We start from the raw sequence: 16,972 nt of genomic DNA on the forward strand, positions 1-16,972 counted from the left end.
AAGGAAGGAAGAGAAAGAAAGATGGAAAAGAAGGAAGAAAGAAAGAAAGTAAAGAAAAGAAAACTCTCTCCTCCGTACAAGGTTCCCAGACTCTTTTCATCACTGGAATAGATGTGTTGAGAAGAAATCAGGAAGTTGTATTTCTTTTGACTGATTACATTTCAGCTCTCTCTTTCTCTAGCCTCTGTGAATTAATTTGGAAACAATGTGGACCTGGGTACTATGGATGTTCCCTTTACTCTTCAAGTTGAGCCTGACAGGTAGGTTAGCCTATCATGGACCATGTGGTTCTATTACTTCTTTTGGATAAGAATTCTGAACTTTGAAGGAAAAGTACTCTGGGACTATGAACATCTTTAGATAATCTGCAGGTGGCTTTTGAACATTCTGAATTTGTATTCCCAGAATATTCTTGGTTTTCTACTATTGTCATCATGACCTCATACAATCAATATTTCTTCACTATAATTCCATCTTCCATTGGCTAAATCCAAAGTTAGCCACCAAAACATCAATATAGGAGTAGTTAGATCCATATCTATTCCTCTCAGACCTCTATGAATTCTGTTGCTCTTCCATAAATAGCTCTCCTTAGCACCTTCAAAAGCTAGACCAACCTCAATGGGTATCAGATAGCTACAAGGAAAACCATAAAACACAGTTGAAAGATGTTGAAAAACATACAAATAAATGGAAATGTATCCTTGTTTCATCAATTGGAAGAACTGATATTGATAAAGTATCCATATTGCTCAAAGCAGTGTAAAGATTCAGTATAATGTCTTTCAAAATGCAAGTGATGTTCTTCTCAAAAATAGAACAGAGGGGCTGGGAAGGTGGCTCAGTGGTAGAGTGCTTGCCTTGCATGCTCAAGGCCCTGGGTTCAATTCCTCAGCACCACATAAGCAAAAGAAAAAAGCCGGAAGTGGCGCTGTGGCTCAAGTGGTAGAGCGCTAGCCTTGAGCTGAAGAGCTGAGGGACAGTGCCCAGACCCAGAGTTCAGGCCCCACGACCGGACCCCCCCCCAAAAAAAATAGAACAGAACAATTTTAAAATTCATATGGAACCACCAAATAGTCAAAGTAATTTTGAGAAAGAATAAAGCTGGCTGCCTCATACCTTTAATTTCAAACATATCATAAGGATATGCAACTTTAGTTAGATAAGAGTATTAGCTGAATGTCCAGAATAGGCAAATAGATTGAGAGAGAAAATAGATAAATGATTGCCTTGGGACAGCAGTGGAAAAACAAGTGAGGGAAGGGAAGAGAAATGGGGAATGATTACTAATGGTTATATATTACTAATGGTTACCAATGGTCTGAGTGACGAAAATGTCCCAAGTCTGATAGTAGTGATGACTGTACAACTTGGTAAGCAGACCAAGAACCAATCTGTATGAATGTATTGGGTGAATTGTATAATATACAAATTTTATCTCAATAAAGCCAGTCAGTCCCTGGACTTTAATTCTGGGCCTGGGTGCCTCAGCTCTTCAGCTCAAGGCTAGTGCTCTACTACTTGAGCCAGAGTGCCACTTCAGTTTTCTGGTGGTTTATTGGAGATAAAAAGAGTCTCATGGACTTCCCTTCCCTGGGCTGGCTTTGAACTGTGATCCTCAGATCTCAGCCTCTTTGGTAGTTAGGATTACAGGCATGAGCTGCTGGCACCCAGCTCAATAAAGCCTTTTTTTATTGTGAAAATACCATACAGAGGGGTTACAATTACATGGGCAAGATAATGAGTACATTTCTTATCAAGCATTGTTGCCTCCTCCTTTGTTTCCCCTTCCCATCCCTTCCCATCTCCCCCCCCACCCCTCCTATCCCCTTTTTTCCCCACCCCCACCAAAGTTATAAAGATCATTTTTCAACATAAGGATTTGTACATCTCATTGTTGCAATGGGTCCACCTGTATCCCTAGTTAAACAATTTGTTTTTTTTTTTTCCTTTCCCCTCCACAAATTATGCTAACACCAAATACAGTGAAAACAAGGGTTATACCGTGGGGGACGGACATACAAAGCAACAAAGAAATCATCTTATAAATATGTTAGAAACAATTGCATGAAAGCAAACACATTTGAATACTTATCTTGAGGTTCATTTCACTTAACATCAACTTATCTGACCTTTTCTGCTTGTCTCAGACATATACTAGTTATTGCAAATAAGGGAAACCATGGGACCTATGTTTCTTTAGGCCTGGCTTATTTCACTTAATATAATTTTTTCAAGAACTCTAATTAAACAACAGAGGGGATGTGGACAGAAGGGAACCTTACTGCATTTTTGGTAGGAGTGTAAACTTGTTCAACCACTTTGGAAAGTAGTATGGAGGTTCCTCGAAAGACTCCACATAGAGCTCCCATATGACCCAGCAATCCCACTTTTGAGCATTTACCCAAAGCATCACAAACAAGACCATACTAAGGCTACCAGCACAACTATGTTTTGTTTTGTTTTTTGGTCAGGTAGTGGGGCCTGAACTCTGGGTTGGGTGCTGTCCCTCAGCTCTTCAGCTCAAGGCTAGCACTCTACCACCTTGAGCCACAGCACCACTTCTGGCTTTTTTTCTTTTTGCTTATGAGGTGCTGAGGAATCGAACCCAGGGCCTCATGCATGCAAGGCAAGCACTCTACCACTGAGCCACCTTCCCAGCACAACTATGTTTATTGCAGCATTATTTACCATAGCTAAGATATAGAACCAACCCAGATGCCCCTCAGTAGATGAATGGACCAAGAAAATGTGGTATATATACACAATGGAATCTATGCTTCCATCAGAAAGAATGACATTGCCCCATTTGTTTGGAAATGGAAGGATTCAATAAAGCCTTTTTTAAAGGAAAAGAAAAGATGCTTTGGTTAACATACATTAAAAGCCATTTTCAAAAAAGGAAACTGCAGATCTGGCCTCTACAACCAAAAATTTCACCATGAATCAAGAGGAATGAAAGATACTGGTTCCAAAAGTGATTGTTCTACTCAACCTGAGCTGTGGTTATGGTGTTGCCTTTGTTTTCCCCTTACTTTTTGTCAGTACAGCAAGAGAGATCAATAGTCTTCTGAAGGACTATTGACATTATGCAAAACACTTGTGGAAGATCAAATGGTGTACCCTTTCCCTAGACAGTCTTTGAACTGTTGGCTGATGGGTGCTACAATGCAGAGCTCTCTGGAAAGGGCCCGGAGGATCTAGTTCTTGCACACACATACTTGTTCTCAGGGGCTCCCTTGCCCATGTAAATCATGCTCGCTTTACCGGCCAAATATGTGGAGCTTCTCCTGTGGAGCTTCAATCTAAACACAATGTTGTATGTCACTTTACTACCGCCCTCCCATTAAAATGTAATACCTCCAACAGTTAAAATATATACAGTATTATTCAGATGCTGAGAAATAGAGCATCCTTTTTTTCTTTGATGTGCTTACTCCATATCAGAAATTCTCTCTCCACTGGAAAATTGAAGGAGAGGTCAAGTAGCCCTTAAATTTGTTGAAACTATTTTACTCTCTTCTTGTTCACAACGTCCTATGGTTAATTCAGTCTCTTTGAGTAAAACCTTACTATTCCAGAGTTCCTGTCTTTCTCAATAACATAGTGTCTGAGGACATGAGCAGGGTTTGTGTGACTTCAGAGTCTTGAGAAGGAAATAGGTGGAAATAAGTCCTTGTATTGCCCCTTCATGTTCTTTGGATCATTTGGTATGCTCCAATCCCCCTCTGCTATTTGCAGAGACAGCTGGTTTTACCTAGGCTTTAGGGTATCCTGATGGCATCTATTCTTGGAGTGGATGTTTGCTGTAGTCCCGAAGACCCAGTGTGCATAGGATGCTCTTCATCCTCATCCCAGAGCTAGTTCAATCTCACAGGAATAGGCTCCCCCCACACAGGGAAATTTCTGAATCCCTGCAATGCTATACTCACTTATAGGGAGCTCCTCCCACCCTGAGTGGGTCCAAGCCCCATCTTCTGCTGGTGAGTGGAGTTTGATGCTGAATGACAAATGAAGTTTCTAGACTTGATTCAGGCTTGTTATGTTCCCTGGATGTGCTTAGAGAAAGGGCTACTAGGCCAGCTGGGAGCTTAGACCCATTTACAAGTTTGTGGTTCTGTCAAGATCATTGGCCTCTGAGCTCTTTGCTCTACTTTATTTTCATTCTCTTCTCACTCTGTATTTTCCTTGCTAGAACTGATGGGCTGCTTTGTTGTTACTTCTTAATAAATAGGTACTTCCTTTTTAGGAAGCACTGGAGCTTTGCTTTGATATGTGATAGTAATTTAATAAGATGCCTTCTTTCTCAAATATATCTGTTTTTAAGATATGTTTCATATATCATGAAACATTAAAAATAAGTCTAAGCCTCAGAGCTGACCAGTGCCCTTCCTCTAATGCCCTTTATTCTTAATTGTATGTGTACATGTGTGATAAACCTCATTGCTATATACTTCAACCCCCAGACCACTTCTCAAAATGAGGTTTTAAAAATAAAAGCAAGAAACATAGGATCACAAAGAAACTTGAAGTGTTGAAATAAAATTATCAAAATAAAAAAAACAGATTTGTGATAAAGTAAAATATACTCTTTATTAACACACCAAGAAGGTCTAATTATTGCTGTAATTTAAGCCTAGTAATAATCATATCAAATAATTACCTTAGTATAGAAATGATGCCAATAGGGGGCTGAGAAGGTGGCTCTGTGGTAGAGCGCTTGCCTTGAATGCATGAGGCCCTGGGTTCGATTCTTAAGCACCACACAAGCAGAAGAAAAGTGGTGTTGTGGCTTAAGTGGTAGAGCGCTAGCCTTGAGCTGAGGGAGAGCGTCCAGGCCCAGAGTTCAGGCCCCACGACTGACCAAAAAAAAGAAAGAAAGAAATAGTGCCAATAGCACTCTGGCTCCTTTCAAACTCATGTAAGTCTTTTGCCATTTATTAGAAATAGTGATATGCATATTTCATATTTCATGTTATCTACCACGGGAATATAGAATGAACATTTTTGTATTTTTGTAATGGTGATAGCTACAGGTAATGGTATTATCATTATAGTTGATTGCATTCTTTTTTTTTTTTTTTTTGGGTCCGGTCGTGGGGCCTGAAGTCTGGGCCTGGGCGCTGTCCCTGAGCTCTTCAGCTCAAGGCTAGCGCTCTACCACTTGAGCCACCGCGCCACTTCCAGCTTTTTTCTTTTTGCTTATGTGGTGCTGAGGAATCGAACCCAGGGCCTCATGCATGCAAGGCGAGCGCTCTACCACTGAGCCACCTTCCCAGCCCAGTTGATTGTATTCTTTTTATTTTTTTTAATTTTTTTTATTTTTATATTTTGTGAACCAGTTGATTGCATTCTTGATTCAAGTGAATTCTAAATTTCAACCATAGGTTAGTAAAAAGTAAAGATTTTTTATTAAAGTATATAGACTCCTGAATTCTGCCTAGGGATCACATGATGATGAAGATCTCTGTTTGGATGGTAATGTTCAGATGCTTTTCCTATTTAGTAAGGAACTACAAGAAGCAAGATGTGAACAAACAGCAGGATATTTCCATTATCCCATTTTCCAGGGAAGAAATTACCTACGTGAAAGGTCATGGCAGAGTTCAGCATTTTCTATTAATCTCTTATATTCACATTATTCATTATCCAATTATCCAGAGTAGTCCTATCAATTGATTCTCTTACATGCTATTTCATTAATACTTACTATTTGCCTGGCATTTAAAAGAAAATTTTTGCTTCTCAAATGTTGCTTTTAAGTAAGAATATATAAAAAAAAATATTTGGAGTACAAATCTAACTCTCCAAAGGGAATAAGTGAAGAGATGGAATTAAGTTATTTGACAAATTATTTTTTTTTCATCTGAGACCTAGTCTCAAATTTGATATCTGATGCTTTTGATCTTTGGTTGGTTCTGCCACCTGAGCCAAGCCTCAATCCCACTCTGATTAAGAGAATCCTCCTAATCCAATCAACGTAATCCTAGCTACTCTGGAGGCTGAGATCTGGGAATTGAGATTTTAAACCAGCCTGGGCAGGAAAGTCTGTGAAACACTTATCTCCAATTAACCACTAGAAAACAAGAAGTCTAGCTGTGAACTAAAGTGGTAGGTCCCTAGCCTTGAGCAGAAAAGCTCAAGGACAGTGAGCTCACAAGCTCAGAGTTCAAGCCCCAGGACTGGCACCAAAAAAAAAAAAAAATATTCTGAACTGAAATTGTGTTTGTGTGGATGATTTTTTTTTTTAAGCTCTTCCAGCTAAGCCTGAGAACATTTCCTGTGTCTTATACTATAATAAAAATATGACTTGTACTTGGAGCCCAGAGAAGGAAAGCAGTCATACCACATACACTGTCGAGCTGACATAGTAAGTATGGGAGCTTGTGCCCTGCTAGTGGGGGTAATGGGTGGAGGCTCCTGATTCCCAGATGAGTCAAGTTACCTAAGAAAGCAACCACTATGTATATCCAGTGTGCTGGGATGGCATCTTGGCTACTTGCAGCTATGCTGATGGGATTGATAGCAGCAAAGGGAGGGGCTGCAGAGCCTCCTGATAACCAGCTAGCTGTTAGAGCTGTCTGCTGGGCTGAGAGGAGTCGCCAGTCACCATGGAAAAGTCTGTTTACTATATCAACTATGCTTCTCTTCTTTCTAAAAATATGACATGGTTGCTCATTCTTCATAGAGTCTGACACAGGATGTAGGACTATAAACCAGAACTAAGAGGCAGATCAATCCACTTCAGTCTGCCACAAGTTCATTGTCAAACTAGGCCACTCTCAGTGACCCACTAGGACAGCGATTCCCTCAAATATCTTTATTTTCTGTTACAATAAAAGATCTATAATTTTTGAAGTATAATTCTAGCCCAAGTTAGATATTTGTCTATATGTAGGCTCTTTAATTAAAAAAAAAACTAATAAAATCCATTACTTCCTTCTTATTCACTTTAGGGACAAAGTATTAAAAAAAGCCACATAATCAAATACAATAATTTTAACATTGTTAAAAATTTGTTTTCCATTACTGGGGTTTTGAGCTCAGGGCCTTGTGCCTTGAGCTAGGCAAGCACTTTATTATTTGAACATACCTCCAGCCCCTCTTGCTTTTAGAGTGTTTTTGCTTCCAAGCTAGCCTGGGAACACAATCCTCCACATTATGTTTACTGTAAAGGTGATGCACCGAGGGGTTATAGTTACATAAGTCAGGCTATGAGTACATTTTCTCTCAGTTCCCTCCCATCCCCCCTCCTCCCCAAGGTATATAGTTCATTTCCAACATAGTGTCCTAGTGGGTATCACTGATGAATTAGTTCACCCTTTGTCCCACCATTTCTGGGCTTCTTCTTCTCCTCCCCAATTCAAATAAACTTACATACAAGACAAAGGTACAGAAATTTTAAAAAAGCAAAAAAAAATCCTCCTACTTATGCTTCCTACATCACTGGGATTATAGTGCGCACCACCACATCAGCTTAATTGTTGAGATATGGGGTCTTGCTAACTTTTTTATGGAGTTAGCCTTGAACCACATTCTTTTCAATCATTGCCTTCTGAGTAGCTTGGATTACAGGTGTGAACCACTAAACCTAGCCCCAGTTTTAATATTTTCATCAAGAGTTTTCTATATATCACCATAAAGTAGTTATATAAATACCTATGTTGCTATTACTGTGATCACTGCACATGGTGTGCATCTGTTTTTAACCAATAATACAATATAGACATCTTTCCATATGTGTAAAGATAGATACATTAAAAGACATTATCAAAACCCCTATTTTTATATGTACACCATAGTTTATGTAACAGATCCACTTTGCTTATTTTTTTGGTGAGGACAGTATTAGGGTTTAAATTTAGGACTTTCCATTTGCTAAACAAGCACTCTAGCACTTAAGCTATAGTTTTAGTCCCTTTATTTAGCTTTAAGTATTTTTTGGGTAGACTTTCATAGTTTTGCTTTGAGCTGGCCTCAGACCTTAATCCTCCTATGCTTGGACCTCCCACATAGCTGGGATCACAGTTACCTACCACCATACTTGGCTTATTAGTTTGGTAGGGTATCACTAACTTTTTGAGGGTGGTCATTCTTGAACCATGATCCACATAATCTCTGCCTTTAGCTAGAATTACAGCCATGAATTACCATGTCCAGTTCTCTGATTTTTTTAATGAATAAATTCTTAAGGCTAGAGTATGGAATTCAAAAAGCCTATTAACTGTGTCTTGCCAATAGGAAATGTGTTGTAGTACAGCTTTTATTGGGCTTACACAGTTTCCAGGAGGCAACATATTTCATAGCATCCCAGGTAGGTGGGATGCAGGTCGAACTTTTTAATTATTGATGGGACCAGGACCCAGTCCTAGACCACAGTTCTTAAGAGAAATCTAGAGTAAAACTAACAAATACTGCTTAATATACACAAGTATGAGTATGTTTCGAAACTTCTGTATTAAACTTACATTGACTCATCTTTCCTTTCAAAGCTCCTATGGAAAATACAATAGGATCTGTGAAGCCAACAGCACCACAGGTGCTTCATGCTACTTTTTATTTCCATTGGTAATACCCCCAGATAACTGCAGCATTGAAGTGAAAGCTCAAAATACAGATGGTGTAATTAAATCTGATACCACATATTGGTACTTAGATGACATAGGTAAGTGTTCTCCAATATTTTTCTGTAATGTTGAGTACTCACTCAACTTCTTTTTTTTTAAAGAGGTATCTGTGAACTCAAAAGTACACTTTAAACTCAAGAGAATAATGGATATGTGTAATGGTTATACAAAGATATATTAGAGGAAAGATAAAAGGAGAGAGGAAAGGCCAGATAAGGAAGGATGTAGGAAAAGAAAGAGGGAAGAAGGAATGAAAGGAATTAGGAAGGAATGAAGGAAGTCTGTTTGAGTGAGAAAAGAGAGTTATCTTAATGGCCATTGATTTCTTCTTTCAGTTTGTAATTTAAGTTGTACTAAAAATAAATAAATAAAAATACCCTCCCCCAAATAATTTTTACCCATGAAGAAAAAGAGTAAAACTTTTGTATTTAAATTCTGATTCTTAAATTCTTTTTTGAGAGCAAATTTTTACCATGTAATTTTAAAACAGCTGCTTCTTTGAGATACAATTCACATATGCAATCAAGTTCAAGTTTTTCTTGGATCTCTTATTAGCATATATTAATTACAAAGGAGTTTCTGTATGATATTTCCTGCCTGGTCTGGCTTTGAACCATGATCTTCAGATCTCAGCCTCGTAAGTAGCTAGGATTAGAGGCATGAGCACAGTTAGTATCTGTCTCCATGGCCTCTTTTCCCAAGCTTCTGCAGAAGCTTCTGCAGGTCTATAGTCTCTTTGTAGCTTTCATGAGCTATGCTTATAACGTTCCGTACCTCAGTTTGAAATTAGGCAAAACAGAGACTAGTCTTTAAGTTTGCTTTCAGGCATGCTAGAATGCTATAAATAAGGTTCATTCTGTTCCTTAATGTTGGAGGAAGGCATCAAAGGACTGGACTGCCACCCCCTTCAAATTCATAATCCTCCTATCTGGGTCTCCACAGTACTGGGAAAACAGTAGTGAACCACCATGCCTGGCTAAAATACATATATTTAAAGGACAGAAACTTGGCATTAGAATGTTTATAGTAGCAAGAAAATGAGAGGTGATTTCTGGTGGGTATTTCTTCATCCTGCTGGTCAAGGAAGAGAAGCCAAGGAAGGAGAAAGGAAAATGGATAAGAATTTTATCCCATTTTCTGGTTATATAGTCTTTTTTCAAAGAATTTTTCCATTGTAGTTTATTTAATAACTCACTATTTGCTTATAATTGGATGATGATGAGGATGAGGATGGTGATGATGATGGTGAAGATGAAGATAATGATATCTGTGGTCACTCTTTACTTCCTTTCTGCTTGACATATGACTCAATGAAGAAAAGGCTGATCTGCAGAAAACTAACAGGAAAAACCTTTTCTCATTGGGCATTTATCTTTGGGGAAGTACCAGGAATCGAGGAGGGTGGCCTTCCTTCATCACTGCTTTGCTAATATACACTGTGATTTCCTTTTTAGGCTTATTATGCTTTTAATTTTGAGTGGATGTTATTAGCATCTTCTCATCCATTTGCAAGCATGAGAATTATATGTATTTTGTTGTTGTTTTTCTCATTTTCAGTGAAAACTGAAGCACCTGAGATTTTAAGTGTGAAACCAGTTTTGGGCATCAAACGAATGATCCAGATACACTGGAAAACACATGAAATATTTCTTCCTGGGACATGTTTAGACTATATGCTTCGATACAGGACCATCAATAGCACCCACTGGGTAAGTTATGCTTCTGTATTATTCCTGTTAGAGGACCTCCAAAGAAGGGACTCACTGACAATTTTTGTAAATCCAGAATCATCTTTCTTCCTTTATACATTGAAAATAGAAAAGAAGTAATAGTGAGTCCTCGATTTCCAGTTTCCCATTTGTACTTTTTAGATCAAAGAAGCATATAGCCTAAGCATAGCAACATATTAAAGAATGGGAGCCGGTTGCTGGTGGCTCACGCCTGTAATTCTAGCTACTCAGGAGGCCAAGATGAGAAGATCACAGTTCAAAGCCAGCCCAGAAAGTCCATAAGACTCTTATCTCCAATTTACCACCAGAAAACAGGAAGTGGCGCTGTGGCTTAAGTGGTAGAGCACTTGCCTTGAGCTGAAAAGCTCAGGGACAGCACCCAGGCCCAGAGTTCAAGACCCAGGACTGAAAAAAAAAAAGGGAAATTTACTTTTGCATCCACCCTAGATTATGTCTATATTGGTCACTAGAGACTATGGTTTGGCTATTTTCTTTTTCCAATCTTTTATAAAATTATGAAGTCTAGTCTGGGAATAAGACTTAGTGGTACAGTGCTTGCCCAGCATGTATGAAACCTTGGGTTTGATTCCCCAATCCCACATAAACAGAAAAGGCTGGAAGTGGTGCTGTGGTTAAAGTGGTAGAGTGCTAGCCTTGAGCAAAAGAAGCTCAGGGACAGTACCCATGCCCTGGGTTTAAGCCCCAGGATTGGCAAACATAAAAATAAAAAATAAAAACAAAATGATGAATTCTAACATACACTTAGAAAAGAGAACAGGCATACATTGCATTTAAAAATCATTAAGGCAGCAACTCATGTAATCTCACTAAAGTCCAAACATGACAGAACCATCTCCTTTCCCTGAAAACCTCTCCCTCCCCTTCCCCCTTAGAATAATTGCTCTCCTGTTTTCATTGTAGTCATTTCTTTACTTTCAATATAGTCTTGTTGTTTCATCCTGAGTTCCTGAAAAATATAATTTATGAGCTCTAATTCCTTGAATCCCCCCCTTCCCAGATTATGTATAGTTCTATAGTGCCCAGTAGAGGTATATGAATGAATGGACTATCTACCTTTTGTACTTTTTATCTTTGACTTAGTTCTCTTAATATTGTTTTTAACATTCACGATATATAATGTAGTTTATATACTTTCATTGTTAGATTTTATTCTCTTGCATGAATGCAACAAGATCACTGGATTAATTTGCTTAACCTGATTTTTAATGAGATTTGCATACCTCTTCATGTGATTATTGGCCATTTAGATTTATTCTTTATTTATCCAGTCCTGGGGCCTGAACTCTGGGCCTGGACACTGTCCCTCAGCTCTTCAGCTCAAGGCTAGTGCTCTACCACTTGAGCTACAGTGCCACTTCTGGATTTTTCTGCTTATGTGATGCTGAGGAATTGAACCCAGGGCCTCATGCATGCAAGGCAAGCACTCTCCCACTGAGCCACCTTCCCAGCCCCTAGATTTATTCGTGTGTGTGTGTGTGTGTGTGTGTGTGTGTGTGTGTGTGCAAGCGCGTGCACACACACACACACATGCACAGGTCCTGCAGCTTGAACTCAGGGGCTGGGCTCTGTCTCGAGTTTTCTTTTTCTTTTTTTGGTTGGTCCTGGGGCTTGAACTTGGGGCATGGATACTTTGCCTTTTTTTTTTTTCCCCTCAAGGCTAATGCTCTACCACTTTGAGCCACAGCACCACTTCTGATTTTGATTTTTTGATTTTCTGGTGGTTAATTGGAGATAAGAATCTCATGAACTTTCCTGTCTGGTCTGGCTTCAAAATGCAATCCTCAGATCTCAGCCTCCTGACTAGCTAGGATTACAGGCATGAGCCATCGGAGCCTGGCTCTTTATTTATTTCTATAACCATATGTAATCAACTAATAAAACTTAGTTATTGGAACTTGGAGCCTTATGGGAAAGCAATCAAGAATATTACTGGTGGGGCTGGGAAGGTGGCTCAGTGGTAGAGTGCTTGCATTGCATGCATGAGGCCCTGGGTTTGAGTCCTCATTATCACATAAGCAGAAAAAGCTGAAAGGGGCTCTGTGGCTCAAGTGGTAGAGCACTAGCCTTGAGTTGAACTGCCCAGGCCCAGAGTTCAGGCCCCACAACCAACAACAACAAAATTAAAAAATGAATATTACTGGCCTTGTTGGAGTATGAATACAGACTCAGGCTTCTATGAGTATGCCTAGTTACCATGACAACCATTCATCTTGTCCAGGAGGATGAGACCCTTTCCTTTATGGAAGCCCATATACAATATGTTGATTGTGTCTTTTCCTAGTCTAGAACCTTTTCAGAACAGTAAGTTGGTTTAGTTTCATGTATCCTGGTTTAGAGAAATGATGCTGGCCACTGTATGTCCCAGCTTCCTTTCTAAAACCAGTTCTGGAACCTTGCTTTTGGAACTCATCAACTTGTAGTTTAGGGAACCCCTAAGCAGAGCAGTCCTCAGAATAACACAGATTCATCTTCCTTTATCTCACATGTGGTCTTAGTGAGCCTGAAAACCATTGGAAGAGTAGTTAATTCCTATTTGTTGGAGTCTGCAGTCACCATAGATTTTGAGATAAGTTTCAATGAGAAAAAGAAATATTAACCTGTGTCACTCTGGAAAACTATTTAACCATGTATAACACTGAGGGCAACAGTGTAAATTACTATTACTCTTGGTGTGCTATACTTTACCCATCTGGCAAAGTAACCTACATCTATTGTCACCTTTCCTTCCTTTGGTTTTGTCTGTGAATCAGGTGGGATGTCTTCCCTCCTGCTTTCCTGGAGGATGTGAGAAGGAAAATGGAGTGTGTAGTCACTACTCCTTCTCTCCTCCTCAGGCAAGTCTCAGTGATAGTCTCAGCTAAGCTCAACTAAATTTATTGCAACCTTGTATCCATGGTTCCCATTATTGATGGAAAAAGACTAAGTATTTGACAGAAGCTTTTATTCAGCCTTCTCAATTATCACTAAAGAAAACACTTTTTGTAAATTAGGATATTAGTATTTGGCACAGATCATAGATTGTTAAAAACAAACCTAATGAAGCTAATTAGTGTGTTGGTAGGATTCCAGTGCCCATATTGGAATGGGGAAAGTTTTATATCTAAGCCAGTATATGATGGATCAATGGATCACATGTCCCGTGAAAGCTAATAATGCCTAGGCTAGGCAAAAAGCCAAGGTAAAAGAAGCCTTAAAGGCAAATTGTTGGAAATTCAGACAGACTGCTTTGTTTCGGATGAGGCTGAGGGGAGGTGGCTGGGAATAACTGGCTCATGTTAGTGTTTTCTGAGCATGAATGGGATGAAAGGAACAAAACTATATTGTGTGTGTGTGTGTGTGTGTGTGTGTGTGTGTGTGTGTGTGTGTGTGTGAGCACATGCACTTGTGACAAATTACAAATCAAGAGGGTAAATTAGGAGAATTTTTTGTAAAATAAAAGAATATTATATATTTTTAAAAGCACAAAAAAGTGAAATAGCATTTTATTAGAAGTCTTCACATTTGTTGTATGGATTGCCCTTATTTTTATTTTCATTATATATGGAGGGTACCATGAAGTTGGGCCTCTCCAAATGGTCTCAGCCCTGTTTCAACTGGAGTTCGTAACTCACCATAGATTATCTTAAGGTTTGCTGCCATCTTTTGCAACCAAAAGATACTATCATATGGCTTGGGCATCAGCAACTAAATTTTCATCAGCTCTGGATCCTACCTCCTTTGTATGTCTCCATTTCACTAGCCTGGAAGTTTAGTTTTCTTCTTTAGCTGGGATGTTCAGCTTTCTGTTGTAGACACAATTTCTTCATTTACCCAATTTCCTTTAGACCCAGAACGATAATGAAATACTCATTTTTTTATGCCTCTACATATAGAACTTCCTTCTCTTGCAGGATTCTGTGAGACTATGCGGTGTGCATACTAGCAAAGTGGACATTCTGCTAGCACAGTTTATTTTTTATTAATCAACTAGTTTACAAATCAATAGCTAAACATTTTTATTGTAGTAATAATGACTATACTTATTAATAAATACCTAAACTTTTAGTTTTTCTTGGAAGGATGGATCCAGAAAGGATTTTTGTTTTTGGTTGGTTCTGGGGCTTGAATTCAGGGATTGGGCACTGTCCCTTATCTTTTTTTGCTCAAGGCTAGCACTCTACCACTTTAGGCCACAGTTCCACGTGTTTTTTAGGTAGTTAATCAGAAATAAGATTCTTATGGTCTTTCCTGCCTGGGCTGGCTTCGAATCATAATCCTCAGATCTCAGCCTCCTGAGTAGCTACGATTACAGGTGTGAGCCACTAGATTCTGGCCAGAAGGGATTTTTAAAGACTGCCAAACAGTACTTCATTTTACTGAGAATTTTACACACTTGAGAGGAAAAAAACAACTTTTTTAAACCTCTTCTCAATAGAGCATTAAAATGAATTTATATATACAGCTATGTAGATTTTGGCAGCTTGAATCGTCAAGCCTAAACCAAGTTTGAAATGAAAGATCTCGGTAAACAGCCTAGGCAAGAATACTTCTGTGCCCAGCCCTAGTTGCACTGATGACACAACACTGCAGTTGTCCAAGATCACTTAAACTCCCCTGGGTCTCATCAATGACATGGGGATTGACCTTGATGCTGCTAAAGCTGACTGTAGGTATTAGAGTCACCTCTGAGTTTAAGCCAAGGCCCAAGTTGCCCTGGGTCATGGGACCCCACCTTACATCTTGCAGAACAGCTTGTACCTGGCTCAGAGGTAAGGCTCTCTTCCCCACAAGCTTAAAGACAGGAAATGAATAGTTATTCATGGAGTGATTCATCTATTTGGGTATGGAGTGTACCCCAGGCACATGTGGAGGTATGCTTATGAAAATGCCATACTTAAAAATTTGAAATACAGTTTTAAAATAGTAAGAGAGCATTGAGGAATGAGAGGAAGAGTGAAAATAATATGCTGTCACCGTGTCAGTTCACAGTTGTTTCTGTTTTATAGGTAGAAGTAAACTTTGAGAGCAATTATCCAGCCTATAACCTCACAGACCTGCAAGCTTTCACAGAATATGTCATAGCTCTGAGATTTATGACCATCGATTCACTATTTTGGAGTGACTGGAGTCAAGAAAAAGTGGGAATGACTGAGGAAGAAGGCAAGTTACTCTTTGTAATTCCTTGATTGCTTGCTCTGGTGTTGTGCTGGCTTGGCTTAGACCTAGTGGATTTTGTCAAACATCATGTAATCCTATCATCAAAGCCTGGTGAGTCAGCATTTTTCCTGTTCATAGACAACCATAGTACCCACTAAGCCTGTGGTACTCAAATGATATTAGTTACCTAAGCAGCTTTGTGCCCAAAGGTAAGGAATTTTATCTTAGTTCTCTTATAAGGTTATATTTGACATAAAGTGGAAACGTATCTTGAAACTGGGCACTGGTACCTGTAATCCTAGTACTCAGGAGGTTGAGATCTGAGGATCTCAGTTCAAAGCCATCCCAAGCAGGGATGGAAGTAGAGCTGTAATGCAAACAATAGGACACTAGTCTTAGCAAAATGAGTTCAGGGATAGGGCCCAAGTCCTGAGTTCAAGCCCCAAGACCAGCATTAAAAAATAAATAAAAATAAAGGTATCCTTGATAAGTTAAAGATAGTTGCTGAAGAACAACTATTAAAAATTTAAAGCTGTAACTACTAAAAGAAAAAAAAAAGATCACATCTTTGATGACAGCAGGAAAAGGAAAGAGACAGACTGCACGGCTAAGTGTCATACTAATTTCTAGTAACATGCTGAGTCAACTTCTATTTTCCTGCACACATCTTTCCCTCTGGCTCCTTCTGTTTTCCATAAAACATTAACAGATATTTGACATGTTCAGCCTTTTAGTCAGATTCAGGAACCAACCTGATGTCCTCTAAATTTTCTATTCTGCATAGGGGATGTTCATGCTTCGTCTGGATTTGCCCGTAGTAGATTTAGCTTCAGAATAGGAATCACTTAGCAGTTGAGAAATTGGGCTAGATAACATGTAAGGACCCTTCTTACCCTCAGAGTCTGTTCTTTTTTTTTTTTTCAGTCATGAGGCCTGAACTCTGGGCCTGGGTGCTGTTCCTCAACTCTTCAGTTCAAGGCTAGCTCTCTATCACTTGAGCCACAGTACCACTTCTGGCTTTTTCTGCTTATGTGATGTTGAGGAATTGAACCCAGGGCCTCATACATGCAAGGAAAGCACTGTACCACTGAGCCACCTTCATTCCTCAGCACCACATAAGCAGAAAAAACCAGAAGTGGCACTGTGGCTCAAATGGTAGAGCGCTAGCCCTGAGCTAAAGAGCCGAGGGACAGTGCCCAGGCCCAGAGTTCAGGCCCTATGACCAACAAAAAATAAATAAATAAAATCAAGTAATAGGTAAAGTCTAAACAACTCCAATATCCTTATAAGCAGGTTAAGTGAAGTTACAATAGATCTCATTGAGAAACTAGGGGCTCTAACAGTTGTTTGTGTTAGCTACACTTTGGCTTCTGACAGAATAGTTATAGAAATGTGACCTTCCATTGATAACAAAAAGTTGACTTTGCTAGAGTTCAGCAGTTTTCCTTTAGGATACTT

General features: G+C 39.2%; 1 protein-coding gene across 1 annotated transcript in view; it reads left to right on the forward strand.

The window, feature by feature from the left end:
• Nucleotides 1-205: 205 nt before the first annotated feature.
• Nucleotides 206-16,972, forward strand: part of Il31ra (interleukin 31 receptor A) — a 41,432-nt gene continuing 24,665 nt past the window's right edge. The window contains exons 1-5 of the mRNA XM_070040958.1: nt 206-260; nt 6,253-6,370; nt 8,493-8,665; nt 10,185-10,336; nt 15,364-15,517. Of these exons, the coding sequence (XP_069897059.1) occupies nt 206-260; nt 6,253-6,370; nt 8,493-8,665; nt 10,185-10,336; nt 15,364-15,517 (652 nt within the window). The remainder of the gene's footprint in view (nt 261-6,252; nt 6,371-8,492; nt 8,666-10,184; nt 10,337-15,363; nt 15,518-16,972) is intronic.

Source organism: Dipodomys merriami, unplaced genomic scaffold, assembly GCF_024711535.1.
Source record: "Dipodomys merriami isolate MVZ:Mamm:240054 unplaced genomic scaffold, mDipMer1.0.p SCAF_30, whole genome shotgun sequence".
NCBI classification, from domain to species: domain Eukaryota; kingdom Metazoa; phylum Chordata; class Mammalia; order Rodentia; family Heteromyidae; genus Dipodomys; species Dipodomys merriami.